Here is a 21,373-nt window from a genome sequence, read left to right on the forward strand (position 1 = left end):
ACTCCGCAAGAATCCAAAATGTAACCTTCGTTTCCGCGCCAGCTCCTCCTTTCAAATATCCCCAGCGACCAATCAACGAAAGGTGCGTAACGCCGGCGGGCCGCGCGGCGCACTGGGAGTTGTAGTTTATCCGCCGCGCTGCATCATCACGTGATGCTGGCCCCGGGAGTTCTGTTGCTCTGAGCGTTAAGGCCTCTTGGGGGCGCGAGTTTCTCCACATTTTCCAGTCAAGACTGAGTTCTTTGGCTACTCGTGGGTTAGTTGCTATCTGGAAGGCCAGCCCTCTGCCTCTTACCTTTATCTTCAGAGCTCAGAAAGAGTTTAAATTTCAAGAGAAGAGAAATAGGCTAAACTACAAACTTACCTGGAAACTCACGCGGTTTGGGTTACTAGGAAAAAAGGGCATAGCCTTTCATGGAATTCTTTTAAAATATAGTTTTTGGGGACACTGACATGAGTACCTTGGCGACTTCCAGCTCTCTGTCTTCCAGCCTTGCTCCTTTCAGCGGTTAGATAGTATGAGAAAGACAGAGGATCTAGTGCTCCCAGATGGGGAGATGGGGGATGGAGGGTATGGGGTGGAAAGGGGGTTGTGAGTGTCGGGAAGAACTAGGAAACCTCATTCACGGGGTATTTCATATTTTTTGTTGTTGTTCAGACAGAGCAGGAGGGAGAGGAAGAGAGAGAAAGAGAAAGAAAAAACATCGACATGAAAGGGACACATCGAGTGGCTGCCACCCGCACGACCCAGGGACAAACTGCAACTGAGGTACATGTCCTTAGTGGGAACTGAACCTGGCTCTGTCTCGACCTCAGGCCAACGCTCTAACTGCTGAGCCAAACCAGCCAGGGTTCATAGTTTTTAATGAAGTTTGGTAAGTACTATTTCTCCAAACATAGATTCAACTGGCTTTGCTTTTCTTTCCTTCCTCCACCAAGGAATTCAATTCAAAACTCTTTTTTATTTATTAATTTAAGAGAGACAGAAGGAAGACAGAAACATTGATTTGTTGTTCCACTTATGTATATATTCATTGGTTGATCTTGTAAGTGCCCTGACTGCATATCAAACTTGAAACCTTGATACATGGGGACAACCACTCTGAGCTACCAGCTGGGCTTTCCTGATGAATTCTATTGAGTAACTTATCCTTCTCTATCATCGTCTTTCTTCATCACAATCAACTTCTTTTAGGAGCTGAGAATCTAGTAGGGAAGGCTATTTAAACAAGAACTACTACTTCTCCAAAGATTCTCAGCATTGGAATGATAAAATTAATGCAGGTGTTGTGTGTTATAGACATTACATACATCTTTCTTGTACAGTAAGGGACACAGCGGAGAATTCATAAATGATCAATGAAATATCAGTTCTCTTAGTACTCAATTCCTCTTGCTTACATCTTAGCAATCAGTGCTCATTTACTGGTTGTATAGCAAGTGTTCTAGGACTTTCCCCCTATGTATTATATTTTATTCTAAATGCCTTAAGGGCAGAGAACTTATCCTTTTTTTAAAAAAAAAATCCCTCTTGTACTTATAAGAAGTAGAAAATTCTGTATCAAGAGATCAGTAAATGCTAACCAATTTGAACTTGAGTCACATAATTCAGTCCCTCATCTGAATCCCAAGTTTATAAAGAGACAGCACAGGATTGTGGAAAGAGTTTTGAATTTGAGTCTGGACCAAGGAATGGGTTCTAGTCCCAGCTCAATTTATTACTAATCTGTGAAGTGGACATAGTAACAGCAAGCCTCACTACCTCCCAAGGGTTTTGCCAGTCTCAAGTAGAATAGCCTTGAAATGCTTTTCAAAGGCCCTAACAATGCTTTGCAGCCGTTAAAAAAACATGTCTTACATGTACTGACAAAAGATGTCAGAGATACATGGATGATTGTTATACTCTTCCTGTGGATTTTAATTGTTTTAAAGAGAAAAACAAGATACACTTTATGTTAAAAAAAAACAAACAAACCCACAAAACCCACAGCAAAACAACTTATAGAACAGCATGAATGATATAATTCAATTTTTATTGCCCAGCTAGTGTGTCTCAGTGGTTGAGCATTGACCCATGCACCAAGACGTCACCGGTTCGATTCCCGGTCAGGGCACATGCCCAGGTTGTAGGCCTGATCCCCAGTGGGGGACATGCAGGAGGCAGCCAATCAATGTTCTCTCTCATCAATGTTTCTATCTCTCTCTCCCTCTCCCTTCCTCTCTTTCTTTTTTTTTTTTTTTAACCCTCACCCGAGGACATTTTTCCATATTTTGTTCAGATAGAGGACATTTTTCCATATATTGTTCAGATAGAGTCGGAGGGAGGAAGGGAGGAAGGGAAGGAGGGAGGGAGAGAGAGAGAAACATCGACGTGAAAGGGACACGTCGAGTGGTTGCCACCCACACGACCCAACCAGGGCCGGGGACAAACTGCAACCCAGGTACATGCCCTTTGTGGGAACCGAACCGGGGTCTCTCTGGACCGTAGGCCGACGCTCTAACCACTAAGCCAAACCGGCCACGGCTCCCTTCCTCTCTTTCTAAAAATCAGTAAGAAAAAAACACACACAAAAAACTTGAAGTGCCCTGGCTGCTTTTGCTCAGTGGTTAGTGCATCATCCTGAGGACCAAAGGATCGTGTGTTTCATTCCTGGTCAAGGGCATATACCTGAGTTGCAAGTTCAATCCCCGGCCCCAGTCGGGGTCATGAGGGAGGCAACCAATAGATGCGTCTCTCTTACATCTATGCTTCTCTCCCCCTCCCTCCCTTCTATTCTATCTAAAAAAAATCAATAAAAAAATATCCTAGGGTGAAGATTAACAACAACAAAAAACCTTAAAGCAACTGTAAGGTATTATAACATTTGATCTGATCCCAAGCATGACAAATTTGTTTTATGGGCCCAGCACACTTACAAATTTGTTTTATAATTCTGTGATTCTATTGGGAAGTGGTAGCAAAAAATAATAAAAGGGCCCTGGCCAGTTTTGCTCAGCGGTTAGAGCGTTGGCTTGCGGTCCAGAGAGACCTGGGTTTGGTTCCCGCTAAGGGCACGTACCTCCGTTGCAGTTTGTCCCTGGCCTTGGTTGGTTGTGCGGGTGGCAGCCACTCGATGTGTCCCTTTCACGTCGATGTTTCTCTCTCTCTCTCTCTCTCTCTCTCTCTTTCTCCCTTCCACTCTGTCTGAATAAAAAATGGAAAAATGTCCTCGGGTGAGGATAAAAAAATAAAATAAAATAATAATAATAATAAAAGGGACAGGGAGAGCTTCAGAATAGGGGTTGGGGAAGAGAGTTGGGGAATGGAACCTAGACCCAGCCAAAGAGCCATGGCTACTAGCAGGAAACCCCCGGCCTCCTTGAGCAAGGACTGAATTTCCAGGAAGAGGTTGTCCTCCAAGCTTCAGAACCCAGTACAGTCCTCATGCCCCAATCCTCCTGTCTCCTGTCCACTGGCTCCTGGTTCCTTGTGATGTTTCTGCTCTCCTCAGGATCACTTAGAAGCTCCAAATCAGCTGCCCTGGCTAGTTTGGCTCAGCAGTTAGAGCGTTGGCCCTCGAACCAATGAGTCGCAGGTTCGATTCCGGTCAAGGGCGGGTACCTTACTTGCAGTTTGTCCCTGACCTTGGTCTGGTCATACAGGAGGCAACCAGTTGATGTGGCTCTATCACATCAATGTCTCTCTCTGTCTGTCTCTCTCCCTCCCTCCCACTCTAACTGATGATAAATAGAAAAATATCCTCAGGTGAGGAATAAAAAAAAAAAAAGCTCCAAATCAACCCAACCGGTGTGGCTCAGTGGATTGAGTGGTGTCCTAAGGACTGAGAGGTCCTGGTTCCGTTCCCAGTCAGGGCACACACCTGGGTTGTGGGCTCGATCCCCAGTAGGGGGCGGGCAGGAGGCAGTTGATCAATGTTTTTCTCTCACATTGATATTTCTATCTTTCTCTGCCTTCCTCTCTCTCTAAACGATTAATGAAAACATATTAAAACCCTGGCCAGTTTGGCTCAGCGGTGGAGCGTCGGCCTGCGGACCAGAGAGTTCCGGGTTCGGTTCCTGCTAGGGGTATGTACCACAAAAAAAATATATTTAAAAAAAAGTTCCAAATCACATAATTATGTGTCCGGCTGGATGGAAAGTCAGAAAATCAAGAGCCTCTTAGTGAAAGATGGTGGTATGTATGAAGTCTGACACCAAATGACCTTCCCACTTGAAGAGGAAATGAGTTCAAGTGGAACATACTAACATTCTACTCAGCTGCTCACGTGCCGCAAAGTAGAAGGCCTTTCAGATAGCTGGATACTTCTTTCTGGGCCAGGATCAAGGATAAACACTGCTGGGAATCACCCAACTACTGGGATACATTGAGAAGTTCTGTACCCCGTTTTATAGCCCCATCCACTCATTCTCACACCCAAATCCAGATGGACTTAACTGGATTGAAAAAGTTAAAAAATAAAATATAAAAGCACTTATGTAGTGCTTACACTGTGGACTAAGTACTATTCTAAGCACTTAAATATATTAATGTATTTAATTTCATAAGAGCGCTATGAGGTAGAAGTCACGGTCATCCCCATTTTATAAATGAGGAAACTGAGATTCAAATTTTAACCCAGGTAATTGGGCTCTGGCTACATGCTATTAACTAGTTCCCTGTGCTGCTTCTTAGCAGAGTATTATGGGCAACATTTTGTAGGCAGTGTGCACCTGCTGAACCAATCCCTCATTTGACCCATATGGGCATAAACCCAAAAGAGGACCAGAAAACTGAGCTAAACATTCCCATTCTCTTACCCTTCTCCAGGGACTGGGCTTGGAAAGAGGGAGCAAGGCTAGAGGGGAAAAGGCAAGTAGGTAAAGGCCCAAGGGACACAGGCAGTACCTGTCATAGAAGGGGCACTAGGTAGGCAGCAAAAGGCAAGGTTTAGCTTTGGCTTTGCCATTCACTTGCTACATATCCTTTCTTTTTTTTTTCTTTTTAAATTTTTCCCCCCTTTATTGGTTTTGGAGAGAGAGGAGAGAGAAGGAGAAGTAGAAACATCAATGAGGGAGAACATTGATTGGCTGCCTCCTGCATGCCCCCACTGGGGATTTGGCCCACAACATGGGCATTTGTCCTAACCAGGAATCAAACTGATGACCTCTTGGTACATGGGTGGGTGCTCAACCACTGAGCCATACTGGCCAGACTTTTTTTCTTTAAAAAAATTTTTTTTCTTTATTCATTTTAGAGAGAGAGGAAGGGAGAGGGAGAGAGAGAGATAGAAACATCTATGAGAAAGAATAGCGATTGGCCACCTCCTGCGTGCCCCACACTGGGGATTTGGCCAACAACCTGGGCATGTGCCCTGACTGGGAATTAAACCGGTCACCTCTTGGTGTACGGGTCGACACTCAACCACTGAGCCACATTGGCCGAGCTTATTTTATTTTGTATTATCACTTATCCCCCCTGCTATATAACCTTTCTTTAAAAAAAAAAAAAAAGTTGTTTACTGATTTTAGAGAGAGGGAAGAGGAGAGAAACATTAATCAGTTGCCTCTAGCATGCACCCCAACTAGGGACTGAACCCACAACTTGGGCATGTGCCCTGACTGAGAATTGAACCTGTGATCCTTTGGTGCACAAGGCAATGCTCAATCAACTGAGCCACACTGGCCAGGGCCATATCCTTTCTTCAAGGGGATTTTCCTCTTGGGTAAAAAGGAAAAATGCACCCTGGTCAGTTTGGCTTAGAGGTTAGAGCGTTGGTCTGTGGACCGAAGGGTCCTGGGTTCGATTCTGGTCAAGAGCACATGCTTGGGTTACAGGTTCGATCCTTGGCCCCGGTTAGGGTTTGTGGGAGGCAACCAATTGGTTTGTCTCTCTCACATCAATGTTTCTCTCTCTCTCTCTCCTTCCCTGCCTCCCTTCCACTGTCTCTACAAAGCGATGGAAACATATCCTTGGGTGAGGATTAACAAAAAGTAAATAAATAAATAAAATTTGTATTTTGGGACCACTTAAAAAAAATGTCACTAGCACCTACCTAGTAAATACAATGTATGGCATATAGTAGGCGTTCGATAAAAAATATGTTTAAGGCCAAATGGACAATCTCTTATGATGCCTTCCAGCTCTTAATACCCTGAGTCCAATAGGAAAGAATCCTCCCAACTCCATGTCACCAACTCCTTTGAAGAAAGCTCAGCAGGGACCAAGTTAAAGGAACCTCATTAGTCTGTCTCCTCTACCCTCCAATTTCCTTATCACTTAGCAATGTTGGGCCCCCTCATACCTATATCAGTAAATAATTACTATCATCCAAAACAACAAATTATTAGCTAAGCTCTAGATTCTAGTCTAATAGCTACCAAAAGGGAAGCTAGCCCATCTCCTTGCCAGACATTTACTGAGCACAGCTATGGGCAAAGCACCCACTTGTGTGCATATACAGGGAGACAAAGGTAAATAAAACACAATTTCCTCTTATCTTCAAGGAGATCATAGTACAGTAAAGAGAGACAGAAAGTCTACAAATAACTATAAAATATATCTAGGTCCAGCTCAACGGGGCTAGAAAGAAGATGTGGAGTTATTGCAACAGACTGTTTTAGCCTCAAAATAGGGGAAGGCAAAGGTGTTTTTCTGTCCTTAACCTCCTCTTCTATTCCCTGCAGCCTGGGTGGGCGAACATGTGGTTTTTTCCTGCTCTGAGTAGGGACCTGAGACCACCACCCATTCCTCCCCCTCTGCCTCACCCTGCAGAAGACCATCCAGGCTGCATTCCTCCAGCACCAACTGATGTTATCTTTCCACACAGGTTGGAACTTGCAGGTCTTGGAACATCTTGCATCTCTGTCTGGGAAGTAGTCTGGGAGCCAGGGAAAGGTTGTCAATTCCTTTCCAGAACAGGTGGGGTCCCCCATGCCCATCTCAAGCACATTCCAGGACACACCCTTGAGCCTACTCTCCCTCCATCCCCACCCTTCTTAAAGTTGGCTCTGCTTCCCCAGAGAAGCCCAGGTGTTGGTGGGAGGAGTAAAGGCAGATACCATCAGAGGTGAGGCAGGGAGGGGCCCACAGAACTGGTGTTCCCACTGGTACTATTTCCTGCCCTGATGGCTCCCTCATCCTCACTCAGTCTGGGTGGGGAAGAGTCAGGTACAGACAAGATGTCTCAGTCCCTCAGCCATTCACTGCTCTCTCCCCTTGGCAGCCCTTCATTTAGGTTTCATGTGAAGATACAGGACCTAGTAGGCCCAGCAGATGCTTGAACAATAGTGCCTTCGCAGCCACAGAGGCAGAAGGCAAGCAGCATGCATGTGCTGAGCTGTAAGCTTGATCCTGTAGGAAGGTCCTGAATTTGCCCCAAGGAGGTGGTCATAGCAGCGGCCCAAGCCCCTGGAATCTTTGCCGGGTGGCTTGGGCATTCACCCCACATACTCCAGAGATTGTCTCACCTTGGATGTGGAACAAGAGTTTTGCTTGGCAACTGGGAGGATGCCTGTCCCCAGGGTAACAAGATATGGAGGACCTTGGAACCTAAGGCATTTCCTACCCATTTCTGCTGACAGAAAATCCCACAACTATCAGTTTAAGCTGGATAGTCTTAGGCTAGAAATACAAACATTCTACTGGTAACTCCATCTTTACCCTCAAAACCTCTAGCTGCCCACCCACCAGAAACCATTAAGGTGTGTGCAGGTCAGGATGAGTAATTAAATCAATGATCAGTGAAAAGTATTTATTTTTAAATTGAAAGGGGAAAGGGAGTAACACAGAGGCAACTTTTGGCATCTTCTTTCCAGGCTATCACCTCCATGTGCTCCCCAACCCAAAGCACTGGCAGGAGGAGCCCCAGTGACAGGCTGAGGGGCCAGATAGTCACAAAGTCAGTCAAAGAAAGATCTGTACAACCCTGGAGAGGTGGAATTCAAGAGTCTGTCCCAGCCCCCTTGTCCTGCAACAGGGTTAGAGCTCAGGGGCATAGGGCTCCCCAGTGGGTGAGGATACCCGCAGTTCAGCATCATGCCTTACCACGGTGAAGAGCCCCACCACTGCCAGCAGAGCCATCACCATAACAGCGGAGCAGATGCTGAACATGTTCCGAGTGCCTGTTTTGCGATCACTGTCATGAAGGACTAGGAGCCCCAGGCAGGCCAATAAGTGCAGGGGCACCCGAAACCAGTTGAGTACACCAGCTTGCTCTGTCTCAGGGATCACCTTTCTCCGCAGGAAGCTCATGCTGGGAAAGTATAGCCCACAGGCTAATTCGATAAGTAGGAAGGCTATGAAGGACTCCACTGGACTCTCCTGGCCTGGACTGGTGGAGAAAGTCAGCATGAAGAGGGAGAACACGACGATGAGGACAGCGAGGGAGAGTAGGTGCATAGGCTGAAGGTGGTACCTCTTGGAGGTAGCGATGCGATACAAGGAAGAGCCGAGCAGGCTGGCTGCCATGAAGCTGGAGAAGACAATGCCCAGTGGGGCACCATGTGGGTCCAACACAGGTGTCCAAAGGAAGACAAAGATGAAGATAACACTCTCAAACAGGGCCTGTATGGTACCTAGCAGCAGCACTCGGCGGTCCGACAGGAGGCAGCGCAGGCCCCCAGCACAGGTCCTTGAGAAGGCACGCTGCCGATCATAGTTCTCTCCCCAGTTGTGAAGGGCCAATGCCCCAGCCAGAGCCAAGAGAGGGATAGCAGCCACAAAGGGCGCTACAGGCCCCAGTCCCATCCAGCAGGCCACAGCCTCAGCTGCCACACCTGCCACTACAGCCAGTACATGGTTCCAGAAGGCAGCTCGGGCAAAGGTAGCTGGGATCCACTCAGCAGGGAAGTCATGCCGCTCCACGTGTTCATGGATGTACCAGGCCTCGAAGGCAGAGAAGAGCAGGGCAGTAGACAGCCCACCAAGTGCTCGGCCCACCAGCAACACAAAGTAGTCCCGGGAGAGTTTGGTTAAGCAGCACAGAGAGTAAGTGAGGGAGAAGAGGACACAAGACTTTTTTCGACCCAGCCAGTCTACAAGGGAGGAGGCCACCAGTCCAAAGAGGACTGTGGAGGCAAGGCCGCATACATAGAGGATGGCAATTTGACCCTCCAGGAAGTGGTAATGCTGATAGAGTTTATAGAGGTAGGGGGCCTGAAGCCAGTCGGCTGCCAGGGCCAGGAAGTAGACCTGATAAAAGTCCAGTTGAAACCGAAGGAAGGAGGGATTGCTGCAGGCCCTTCCTGGGGGCTTAGCCTGGCATCTTGACAGCTCCAACCCCAGGCAGGAGGCCAGGAGGACCACAAAGACAAGGTAGGCAGTCACCAGCATGGCGGGCCCCCGGACGACCTGGGGATAGAAGGGGGTTTCAGAGTCACATCCATTGCCCAGGCAGCACTGTCAAGGGGCTGGGTGTCTAAGCAGAAGGCAGCTCCACCCGACGCCCCTGCCAACTGCACTTCCCCGCCCCTCAACTCCACTCCCCCAGAGCTCAGACCGGAGGGACCAGTTGGGTGGGTGGGAGGAGTGGCCTGCCAGAGCTGTCTCCTAAAACACGGTGGCACAGGGAGGGGTAAGAGGAGAGGGGAAACTAAGCATTCGCCCCACCCTAGCTTGCCATAGCAAATAAGTCCCTTCAATAATCCCAGCCCCTCAAATTAAGGGGCTGCTGCCCTTTTCCACAACGGCTTCTGCATACTTCCTTCTATTACCTTCCATTCTCTCTGGGGAGCCCGTCTTTGCCCACAGCATCTCGTCTTCTGTCCCGGGCATCCCTCCCGCCAGCGTAGGCCTCTAGAGTTGCTCCAGGGTCACGCGCGTGCATCTCAGATTCCCCATTCTCGAGGTCAAGGGCACCCCCTTGCGCCGGCGCCCCTGCCCAGAGCCCCGGCGCCGCCACACCCGCTCGCGCCTCACCTAGACCCCGTCTTACCTGCTGCCCCGGTCTGCGGGGACGCTCCGGACACGTCCGGCTCCAGGCCGCCCGGCCGCCCGGCCCGTTCTACCTCTGGCTCCGGCTCCGGCTCGGGTTCCAGCAGCGCGCCCGCCCCTCACAGCCTGCTTCCGGGAGCCGGGTAGGCCTCGGGTCGCCGCCATGATGGCCCCGTCACGTGACGGGGGCGCGGTGCTCGAGCCCGCCCCTGCCCCGCCTTCTTGCCCCTGCTCGCGCGCCGCTGTACTCCGGGCGCCCGCGCGGGACCCCTAGAGGCGGGAAAGGTCGCTTTTTTGTCCGGCCCTGTCCGCTGCCCTCCGGTGACACCTGCTTTCTTGACTCCCAGATACCTGCGGGCCACCCCCAAATAAAGGCCCATTTAATCTGTCTCGGTGCCGTAGGTTAGAAAGCGCGGCTATGCCCGGGAAAACACCCGCCGTCCCGCAGAACCTGGGGCTTGAGCTTCCCGAGGAACACTGCTACCCTAAGCCGAGATGGGCTGTTTGTTCTGTTTTCTCTCATTGTCGTGACCTCTGGGCCAGAAGTCAGTTGTAGTGACCTCTAGGCCAGCAGTCAGTGTGGCCCAGACACCTGAGGGAGGCAGTGTGGTGTAACGGACTTGGACTTGGGCTGCGGACAAAGGCTCAAATCCCACCCCTGTCACTGACCAGCTGTCTGGCCTCGGGCAAACCGCATAACTTCTCAGTGTCCCAGTTTCTTCATCTGAAGTCAAAAGAGAGCAGTGCCCAAATAAAAAGGCTAAAGTTCAGCAGCAGCATAGGGTTAAGAACTTCAGCCCTGGAGTCAAACGCTTACCAACCGTGTTACCTTGGGAAAGTTACTTAACTTCTGTTTGGCTTTAGTATGATCTCGAGATGCTCCAATAACTTCCCATCTCACTAAGCATAAAAGCCAAAATCTTTATAATGGCCTACAAACCCCTCTGTCCTGTTCTCTGCTACTTCTCTGACCTCATCCCCTACCATTCTCCACCCTACTCCTACTCTGTCTATACCGGCTACCTACCGGCTACCACCAGGGCCTTTGCACATTGAGCCCTGTAAGGTTCTGGTTCTCCCAGATGGCCACATGGTTCCCTCCCTCAGTGCTATACTTCTCTATTCAAATGTCACTTTATCTGGGAGGCCTTCCTTGGCTATCCTGTTTAAAATAGCAACACCACCACCTCCACCACAGTAATCTACCTGCTTTCCTTCTAACTCTCTATTGTCCTTTGCTGCATTTTCTCCATAAAACTTAACACCATCTGGCATACTATATATTTTTACTTGTTTATTTATTTACTCTCTCTTCTCCCTACAGATTTTTATCTGCTTTGTTCACTTGTATTTCCAGTACTTAAAACAGTTACGGGTACATTTTTAAAAATTCAATAAATATTTGATGTAAATTGTTCTAAAAAATGCTGGCCTTGCCCTGGCTGGTTTGGCTCAGCAGTTAGACAAAAGAGTCTTGGGTTCCATTCCAGTCAAGGGCATGTACCTTGGTAGCTATTCAGTCCCCGGCCCTAGGTTGGGGTCATGCAGGAGGCAACCAGTTGATGTGTCTCTCTCACATCATTGTTCCTGTCTCTCTCTCTCTCTCTCTCCCTCTCCCTCTCCCTCTCTCTCTCTAAAACATCAATAAAAACATATTTTTAAAAAATGTTGGCTTGGCCCTGACTGGTTTGGCTCAGCGGTTAGAGTGTTGGCCTGCGGACCAGAGAGTCCCGGGTTCCGTTCCCGCTAAGGGCGCGTACCTTGGTTGCAGTTTGTCCCCGGCCCTGGTTGGGTCGTGTGGGTGGCAATCACTCGATGTGTCCTTTCACGTCGATGTTTCTCTCTCTCTCTCTTCCTCTCTCTCCCTCCCACTCTGTCTGGACAAAAAATGGAAAAATGTCCTCGAGTGAGAATAAAAAAAAAAAAATGCTGGCCTGTGCCCTGGCCAGGTAGCTCAGCTGGTTAGAGCGTCATCCTGATATGCCAAGGTTTTGGGTTCCATCCCTTGGTCAGGGCACATACAACAATCAATCAATGAATGCATAAATAAGTGGAACAACAAATCGATCTCTTTCTCTCTCAAAAAAAATCAATAAAAACAATAAAGAGGGGAGCATAGAGGATGGGAGAGCCTGGAATTACATCTCAAGAAATTCTTATGATAAAGGAAACAGCTGAGACTTATATCCAAGCTCCAAAGTGTCTTCATTTCTAACTGGCAAACTTCTAGAGAGTAGAAAGGGGTAGTGGTTCCCATGCATTCATCTAGAAATACTAAGACTCAAAATTTATGATTTCCTCAAGGTCATTCAGTGAGTGAGTGCATGCATGTATGACCCAAATGTCCTCCATCCCAGTCCTGGACTGAAGCTCCTTGAACTCATGATACCCAGTCAACTAATTCTTGGTGGTCTTTTCTTTTGGGTGGAGGTCATCCTGAATGAAGGCAGGGAATGGGACAGGCCTTTCATTCCTTGCCTTCTGTTTTCCTGGACTGAGGCCATTTTGTTCAGAAGTACCTGACAGAGAGAGACTTAACGAAAGATTACATTATTTTTTATTGTTTTTGTTTATATGAAGAACTATTCAAATGTGTTTATTCTTTTTTTTTTTTAATCCTCACCCAAGGACATTTTTTTCCCCCATTTTTTGTTCAGAAAGAGTGGGAGGGAGAGAGAGAGAAAAACATGGACGTGAGCCCTGGCCGGTTTGGCTCAGCGGTTAGAGCGTTGGCCTGTGGTCCTGAGAGACCCGGGTTCGGTTCCCGCTAAGGGCGCGTACCTCGGTTGCAGTTTGTCCCCGGCCCTAGTCGGTCGTGCGGGTGGCAGCCACTCGATGTGTCCCCTTCACATCGATGTTTCTCTCTCTCTCTGTTCCTCTCTCTCCCTCCCACTCTACCTGAACAAAAAATGGAAAAATGTCCTCGGGTGAGGAAAAAAAAAAAAAGAAAAACATGGACGTGAAAGGGACACATCGAGTGGCTGCCACCCGCATGACCAACCAGGGCCAGGGACAAACCACAATGGAAGCATGCGCCCTTAGCGGGAACTGAACCCGAGTCTCTCTGGACCGCAGGCCAAAGCTCTAACCGCTGAGCCAAACCAGCCAGGGCCAAATATGTTTATTCTTTAAGGTTCTCCTGGCCCTTCTGAGCTGTGAGGCACAGCTGGGAAAGTCCTAAATATGAAGAATGTGCCAGCAGAGGACTGAAGGGGATAAAGGGCAGCCTGTGAGCACAATCTATCTCTAGTACATGCTTCCAGTAGAGGGCAGGGAGGGCTGAGGGCTGTGTGTGTGGAGTCACACAGGGGAAGTCTTTCAGGGCAGATGGGGAGGATGCTCTGGGAATTACTAGGAACCTTGCTTACCAGAGGAGCATCATTTAAAACTTTTATTATAAAAATGTTCTAACATACACAAAGGTAGAGAGTGTAGTTCTGTCACTTTGTTCCTTCTACTTTTTTCTTTCTGTCCTTTTTTTTAAATTTTATTTTTTATTTTATTTTTGTTACAGATGTTTCTCCTTTTTCACCCCATTGACAACCTCCTCCCCATCCCCCCCCCACCCCATCCCCAGCTTTGTTGTCCATGTCCATTGGTTATGTGTACATGCATATAAGTTCTGTGGTTTATCTCTTCCCTCCCCCCACCCCCTCTTCTGAGGGTTGTCAGTTTGTATCCTACTTCCATGTCTCTGGGTCTACTCTATTCCTCAGACTGTTACATTCATTATATTCCACAAATAAGTGAGATCATGTGGTATTTGTCCTTTTCTGCTTGGCTTGTTTCGCTTAGGATAATACTTTCCAGGTCCTTCCATGTTGTCGCAAAGGATAAGAGATCTTTCTTTCTTACAGCTGCATAGTACTCCATTGTGTATATGTACCACTGCTTTTTTTTTTTTTAATTAATTAATTTTTGTTACAGATGTTTCTCCTTTCCCCCCCACTGATTCCTCCCTCCCACTCCCTTACCACTGCTTTTTTTATCCATTCCTCTACTGATGGACACTTGGGCTGTTTCCAGATCTTAGCTATTGTAAATAGTGCTGCTATGAACATGGGGGTACATATATTCCTTCTGATTGGTGTTTCAGGCTTCTTAGGGTATATTCCTAGAAGTGAGATCACTGGGTCAAATGGCAGTTCAATTTTTAATTTTTTAAGGTAACACCATATTGTTTTTCATAATGGCTGCACCCGTCTGCATTCCCAGTGTACTAGAGTCCCCTTTTCTCCACACCCTCGCCAACACTTGTTGTTTGATGATTTGTTGATGGGGGCCATTCTGATAGGTGTGAGGTGATACCTCATTGTGGTTTTAATTTGCATCTCTCTGATGATTAGTGATGTTGAGCATTTCTTCATATGTCTCTTGGCCATTTGTATGTCCTGTTTGGAGAGGTGTCTATTCAGTTCCTCTGCCCATTTTAAAATTGGGTTCTTTGTCTTCCTTTTGTTGAGTTGTATGAGTACTCTATGTATTTTGGAAATTAACCCCTTATTTGATGTATCTTTGGCAATGATGTTCTCCCATACAGTGAGTTGCCTTTCCATTTTGATGGTTGTTTCTTTTGCTGTGCAGATGCTTTTTAGTTTGATGTAGTCCCATGTGTTCGTTTTTATCCCTTTGTTTCTGTTGCCTCTTTCTGTCTTTTTTTATTTGCAGAAATATTTAAAATGAAATATGTCACTTCACTCCATATGCATCTCTAGAAAACAAGAACCTTTTTTTAACGTGACCCCAAAGCCATTTTTACATCTAACAAAATCAACACTGATTCCTTGGCATTGTAAATACCTAGTACATAATTAACTGTCTGAAAATGTCTTTTTACAATTGGGTTGTCTAAATCAGGAACCAAACAAGGTCCTCATGTTCCATGTGGCAGTTCTCTTGTTATGTCACCTCTCAAACCCCACCCCCCCGCCATTGACTAGTTGAAGAAATTGGGTCAGATTTCCCTTATTTTTAAAAATTTATTTACTTATTTGAGAGAGAGAGGGAAAGTGGGGGGGGGAGAGAGAGAGAGAGAGAGAGAGAGAGAGAGAGAGAGAGAGAGAGTTGTTCCACTTATTCGTGCACTGGATTGATTCTTGTATGTGCCCTGACTAGAGATCGAACCGTAACCTTGGAATATTGGGATGATGCTCTAATCAACTGAGCTACAGACCAGGGCCTCAGCTTTCCTTTAGAATGTTCCACATCCTGGATGTGTTCTCTTACTTCCTCATTGTGTTATTTAATTTGTTTTTCCATCCTTAGAACTTCCTATCGAATGGAGGTTATCTGTAGAGTTTTGACTAGAATTTTGTTCAGTGTTTTTGTTTAGCAAGAGTCCTTCATAGGTGGAACTGAGTGTTTCATACTGCATCACATCAAGGGGTGTACAGTGTGTGGTTGTTCCCCTTTTAGTAATGCTAAGATTCACCAGGGGCTCAAGTGGTGACAGCTTGATTCCTCCATTGTAAATTTTTCCGTTAACCATCATCCTTGGTTTCATCCATTGAAGATTCTTGCTTTGCTCAATTATTTCATTAAGTGCTGCAAAATGATGATTTTTAAAAATTCCATATTTCTTCCATATTAGCTGAACTTCTGTAAATAAGATGTTTTCTCCACCACTTACAGTTATTTGGCTACCCTGAAATACAGTTTATTGAGGACAGGCAGCATAAATGCTTAATTTGTTTTCTTTTTAATTATCAATTTTCAGAAAAAGAAGTTGAGAGAAGCATCATTTAAAAAAAATTCAGCTTAGAGCTGAATAGGGATGGATGGCCTGGATAGTATGTGGGGAAAGGAGGGACTCTTCTGGCAGCTGTGTCCAGCCCTCACTCACTTCAGGGCATGGAGTGTGTGGGGGACAGACAGATACTAGAGGGCTTGTGTCCTGACCCTTGGACAGCAATGAGATGAGTATGTGACAGGTCTGGTGTACCAGCAGCTGCAGGATTGAGAGAGAGAGAGAGAGAGAGAGAGAGAGAGAGAGAGAGAGAGAGATATGAAGTCAGATATAGGGAGGCAGGAAGAGAGGTTGGAAGTGAAGAAACAGCTAGACACAGAAGACAGGAAGAAAGATAGATGGAAAGGGAAACAGAAATGAAAGGTCATGGATGAAATGCACTCAGAAGCAGAATAGGATAGAAAAGTAGAGAGATCTGAGGTGAACTGAAAGACCAGGGAAGAAAATAGACATGAAGGCACAAATTAAGACAGAAAAGGAGGAAAGAAAAAGATGTATATGTTAAGAAGATTTTAAATTAGAAAGGTAAATAGAGGAAGGGAGAATTAGAGAGCTAAAGAGTAGGGAAAACATATGCCAAGACAACACAAGTTAGTTGAATGTCCCTGTGATAGAGAGAAAGAACAGGAAAAAATGGAGAGAGTGATGTAGAAAGATAGAAGGAAAGATAAACTGAAGGATAAACAGAGATAGAAAGGAAAAAACAAAGGGTCCCAGAGAAGGAGGTTAAGAAAGAGAAGACTGAAAAAGACTAGTGTCAGAGAACTTGAGAAATGTCAGGAGCTGTCAGTTTAAAATCTAGTCCTGGGCAGATACCCAGTCTCTCACTTCCAGCTTACTCATGGTGGCTTCTCCAAACCCCAGTCCTACCTCAGTGACAGGGGACTTATGACTAATTACATGTGGATGGGATTGTTGGGAACCTGAGTCAAGGGTTCCCAGCTTCCCTCACCCCCATGCCAGATGGGCAGAGATGTTGCAGATGGGATTAATCCTGGAAGATTGAGGTCATGAGGCTGGACTAATGCTCAGAGATTTGCAAAACAAGACACCCAGGCAGAGAGCTCCAGATTCCTAGAAGCAAAGGACCATGTATGATGTCATATATCCAAGGGGAGGGAGGAGCCAGAAACCCTCTGCTCAATCTTTGTCTGACTCAAGATGAGAGGTAAGGGGTCCAGAGACTCTTGGATCAGTTAGGCATATGGGTGGAGGTCCAGTGGGCAAAAATACGGCCCCTGGACAAAGGATCCCCTACCACCTCTAGAGGAAGAATCTATCTTATCTATGTGAATTTCAGAGGAGCCAAGAAGGGAAGGCTGACAAGAGGGGGAAAATGGCCAATTTGCTCACCTTCAGGGGACTTGGAGGAGGCTCTGAGAAGAACAGTTTCCATTCCAAAAGTTGCAGAAGAGTTTCTGGAACCGGCAGGAACATGCCCAGAAAATAACTTCAAAGTAGATGCCTGTTTTCACCCCAGGACTGAGGGGAAGGCCAGGGGCTCTGAGCAGCCTGCTGCTTTTACCTTCTGGGTGAGGGGTCCAGGTGACCCCTCTCCCTCAACCCAGAGCTTCTGCCTCCTGCCTGAGGAAGCAGCTACCGAAGTCCTCTGGAAGACTAACAGTCTCTCTAGGAGGCAACAGCCCACCTAGACTATTAGACAGTGCCCCTGAGAGGTGCGTTGTCCCCTGAAGCAGCAGCTACAGTGGCCAGTGGAGCCTGGAGGCCCCCACACAGGACCTTGGCCACAGCCACAGTTGTCACTACAGCCTAAGCAGGAGCTAGGACAGGCAGATCGGCCCTTGGAACAAGGGTAAATGGGACAAGGTGAGGGATGGCAGCAGGTCAAGTGTGGACCACAGCATGGGATACAAGAGCTGTGGTGACAAGTTGAGGGAGGACAGGTAAGGCAGAGAGGGCATGAGCAGGTGCAGGGTGGGCCAGGGAGGCTGGGACAGGAGGGGCACGTAGCTGCATACGAGGGATAGACAGTGCAGTTGCAGGAGACAGGAGGACAGGCAGGGCAGGGGCAGGCACAGGCAGAGGGGGGATAGGATAAACAAGGAGAGGCAGCTGGTGGGCTATGCCTAGAGGGTGCAGGAGGTTGTTGGTGGGTGGCCTTCTTGTTTCGAGGCCCCAAACGTAGGCCCAGAGAGAAGTCCATTCAGCTGCAGGATCTGCCAGGCTGGGGGTTGGGTGAAGGGGAGAGCAGGATAGAGTAGGGGCAGACTGAGGTAGGCAGGGGCAGGGGCAGGGGCAGGATTAAACGTAAGACACTAAAGACACTGCTGAGCCTTGCTGAGCCTTCAGGGAGCTCAGAGCTCTCCAATCAGCCCTCTTCTTCCAGGCCTGCCTAGCAATGCTCTCCTGCAGCACTCCTGTCCACTGAAAGCCCTCTAACTGCACCAGACCAGAACATGTTCTTCAAATATGATGTGCACGTCCACGCCTTCAGTCCTTGGTTCACACTGTTCCTTCAGTTTGGAGTGCCTTTTCTCTTTATTATTATTATTATTATTATTATTATTATTATTATTATTATTTTATCCTCATCCGAGGACATTTTTCCATTTTTTGTTCAGGTAGAGTGTGGGGGGAGAGAGAGGAACAGAGAGAGAGAGAAACATCGATGTGAAAGGGACACATCAAACCGCAACCGAGGTACGCAGGGCCGGGGACAAACCGCAACCGAGGTACGTGCCCTTAGCGGGAACCGAACCCGGGTCTCTCAGGACCGCAGGCCGACGCTCTAACCGCTGAGCCAAACCGGCCAGGGCTGGAGTGCCTTTTCTCTATAGTCTCTGAAGTCTTCCTTTTTGTTCAATCAAAAAATATTTCTTGAGCTCCATGCATCTGATATCCACCTGGGTAAGGACCCCAGCCCATTACTCTCCAGCCCTGATGGCCAGAACAGTTGCTTCAGGATCCCAAATTGTTCCCAGAGGGGACTTAGGGAAGCAGCAGCAGCAGCCGCAGCACAAGTGCTCTGAGACAGCCAGGGAAATTTGTGGGAGCTGGCAGCCAACAGAGGTTGCCTGGGTTCTGGGTATTTCCAGAAGTGGCAAAGTCTCAGGTGTAGGTGTGGGGATGCCCAGCTGTCTTTGGGAGACTGGCAACCAGCCTAGACAAGACAGCTAAGTTTCCTCTCTTATGGAGCTCCCATAAAAGTGAGGGGTGGCACCCTGGCTGTTTCGCTCAGTGGTTAGAGTGTTGGTCGACCTGAGGATTGAAAGGTCTTGGGTTTGATTCCCGGTCAAGGGCACGTACCTGGGTTGCAGGTTTGATCTCCGGATTCCAGGCCCACTCAGGTTCAATCCCCAGCCCTGGTCAGAGTGTGTGCAGGAGGCAGCCAATCGTTGTGTCTCTCTCACATCGATGTTTCTTTCTCTCCCCCCTTCCACTCTATCTAAAAATCAATGGAAAAATATCCTCGGGCGAGGATTAACTGAAAAAAAAAAAAAAAAAAAGTGAGGGGTGGCGCTGGATGGAGATTAAAACCAAACAGGTTGAATTATTCAGTACACCAGAAGGTGGTGGTTCGAATTCCCGTCAGGCACATACCCAGGTTTCAGGTTCAATTCCTGGTCTGGGGCATGTGGGAGGCAACCGATCGATGTTTCTCTCTCTCTCAAATCAATAAAAATAAATAAATAAGTAGATATTTTTAAAAAACCCAAACAGGTAAACAAATACATTAGCTTATTTTCATATGCAAATAGCAATGAAAAAACAGGGTGATGTGCTAAAAAGTGACTCAGAGATATGGATTCATCAGAAGGGGTGGCTAGACAGCCCCCAAATAATCATGTTTGACAGCCCTTAAGGGTTTGAGGGGGTAAAGTCTCTCAAGCCTTGGCCAACCATGGGAGAGCTGCCTGAGGCTGAATGAAACCCAGATGTCTGGGCTATAGAGAAATACAAAGCTGAGAAAGGAATAAGGGGTGCTGGAGACTGCAATCTAAAATTCAGTGGTCAGTCCTGGCTGGTTTGGCTTAGTGGTAGAGCGTCGGCCCACAGACCGAAGAGTCGCGGGTTCAATCCCGGTCAAGGGCATGTATCTTGGTTGTGGTTCATCCCCCCCCCCATGGTTGGGAGTCATTGCAGGAGGCAACCAATTGATGTGTCTCTCTCACATCGATGTTTCTCTCTCTCTCTCCTACTCTATCTGATGATAAAATGGAAAAAAGTATCCTCAGGTGAGTAATTAAAAATAAAATAAAATTCATTGGTCAGGGAAAGAGACTCTCAGAAATGGCATCTTAGCAAAGACTTGAATAAAACAAGGGAGTGAGTCATGGAGACATCTAGCGGAAGAAAATCCCAGAGAGGGGGGACAGCAAGTGCAAAGAGTAAAGAGGAGTTATAATAGCAGAGGTGGAGAGCAAAGCAGAGGCTATGGGACTCATAACAGGGATTTGGATGACCACTGTGAAAACCACTGTGGGTTTTAGGCAAGAAAGTGTATGGATTTTCTTGATTCTATGCATGCCCCTGGTTAGAATGTTTTGCTTCCTGAGAAACTAGTACAATCGTTTTGGGGAAAAGTTTAGCTTTATTTGATAAAGCTGAGATTGCCTCTACATATACTTTGACTCTTTGATTTATGGCCTCCAAAATCTTTTTTTAAAAACACGGTTTCAACCCTGGCCGGTTTGGCTCAGCGGTTAGAGCATCAGCCTTTGGACCAAAAGATTGAGGGTTTGAGGGTTCTGGTCAAGGACATATATCTGGGCTGCAGGTTCAATCCCCGACCCCTAGGGGCATGTGGGAGGCAGCCAATTGATGTCTCTCTCTCTCACATCTATATTTTTCTCTCTCTTCTTTCCACTCTATCTAAAAATCAATGGAAAGCCCAGCCGGTGTGGCTCAGTGGATTGAGCATCCTCTCATGGACTGAGAGGTCCTGGTTCAATTCCTGGTCAGGGCACATGCTTGGATTGCGGGCTTGATCCCCAGTGGGAGATGTGCAGGAGGCAGCTGATTGATGTTTATCTCTTGCATTAATGTAGAAACAGAAAATCTCTTTCTCTCTAAAAAATCAATAAAAACGTATTTTCAAAAATAAATGGAAAGATATCCTCGGGTGAGGGTTAAAATATATATTTTTTTTCATTGATTTTTTTTTTTTTAGAGAGAGGAAGAAAGAGGGAGAGAGAAACATCGATGGGTTGCCTCCCATATGCACCCCAACCGGGGACCAAACCCGAAACCCAGGCATGTGTCCTGACCTGGAATTGAACTGGCAACCTTTTGGTGCACAATGTGATGCTCAACCAACTGATCCACAATAGCCAGAGCTCAAAATGTCTTGCATGTATTTACTGGGAAACATGTACAAAAATGTTCTTAGCAGCATTATGATAGCCCAAACTGAAAACAACTCAAATATCACTAACAGTATAGTAAAAAATAAATTGTGCTACTGTGGAAAACAGTATGGAAGTTCCTCAAAAAGTTAAAAATAGAATTACCATGTGACCCAGCCATACTGCTTCTGGGTATTTATCCAAAACACTAATTTGAAAAGACATATGTACTCCTGTGTTTATTACTATAGCCAAGATATGGAAGCAACTTTTGAGTCCATTGATAAATGCCCAGATAAAAAGAATTTGGGCCCGGCCGGTATGTCTTAGTGAATTGAGCTTTGTCCCATGGACTGAGAGGTCCCAGTTCGATTCCCAGTCAGGGCACATGCCTGGGTTGTGGGCTCAATC

The 21,373-nt window shown here is 47.0% G+C and overlaps 1 protein-coding gene across 2 annotated transcripts; it reads right to left on the bottom strand.

Moving 5' to 3' along the window:
* Window positions 1–7,713: 7,713 nt before the first annotated feature.
* On the bottom strand, window positions 7,714–10,091 carry MFSD5 (major facilitator superfamily domain containing 5). Of its 2 annotated transcripts, none has more exons than XM_036251681.1 (2): window positions 9,912–10,091; window positions 7,714–9,328 (listed from the first exon to the last, which is right to left on the bottom strand). In XM_036251681.1, exon 2 carries the CDS (start codon window positions 9,308–9,310, stop codon window positions 7,958–7,960), a length of 1,353 nt encoding a protein of 450 aa, XP_036107574.1. In that variant the 5' UTR covers window positions 9,311–9,328; window positions 9,912–10,091; the 3' UTR covers window positions 7,714–7,957. The 2 variants fall into 2 exon arrangements, with proteins under 2 accessions (XP_036107574.1, XP_036107575.1); XM_036251682.1 differs by lacking the exon at window positions 9,912–10,091 and adding an exon at window positions 9,691–9,701 and having other exon boundaries at window positions 7,716–9,328.
* Between the last annotated feature and the right edge of the window lie 11,282 nt (window positions 10,092–21,373).

Source organism: Molossus molossus, unplaced genomic scaffold (genome assembly GCF_014108415.1).
Source record: "Molossus molossus isolate mMolMol1 unplaced genomic scaffold, mMolMol1.p scaffold_m16_p_10, whole genome shotgun sequence".
In the NCBI taxonomy this organism is placed as follows: domain Eukaryota; kingdom Metazoa; phylum Chordata; class Mammalia; order Chiroptera; family Molossidae; genus Molossus; species Molossus molossus.

Coding starts and splice junctions, on each gene's coding strand:
- MFSD5 (XM_036251681.1), bottom strand. CDS start 9,310: ATGCTGGTGACTGCCTACCTTGTCTTTGTGGTCCTCCTGGCCTCCTGC.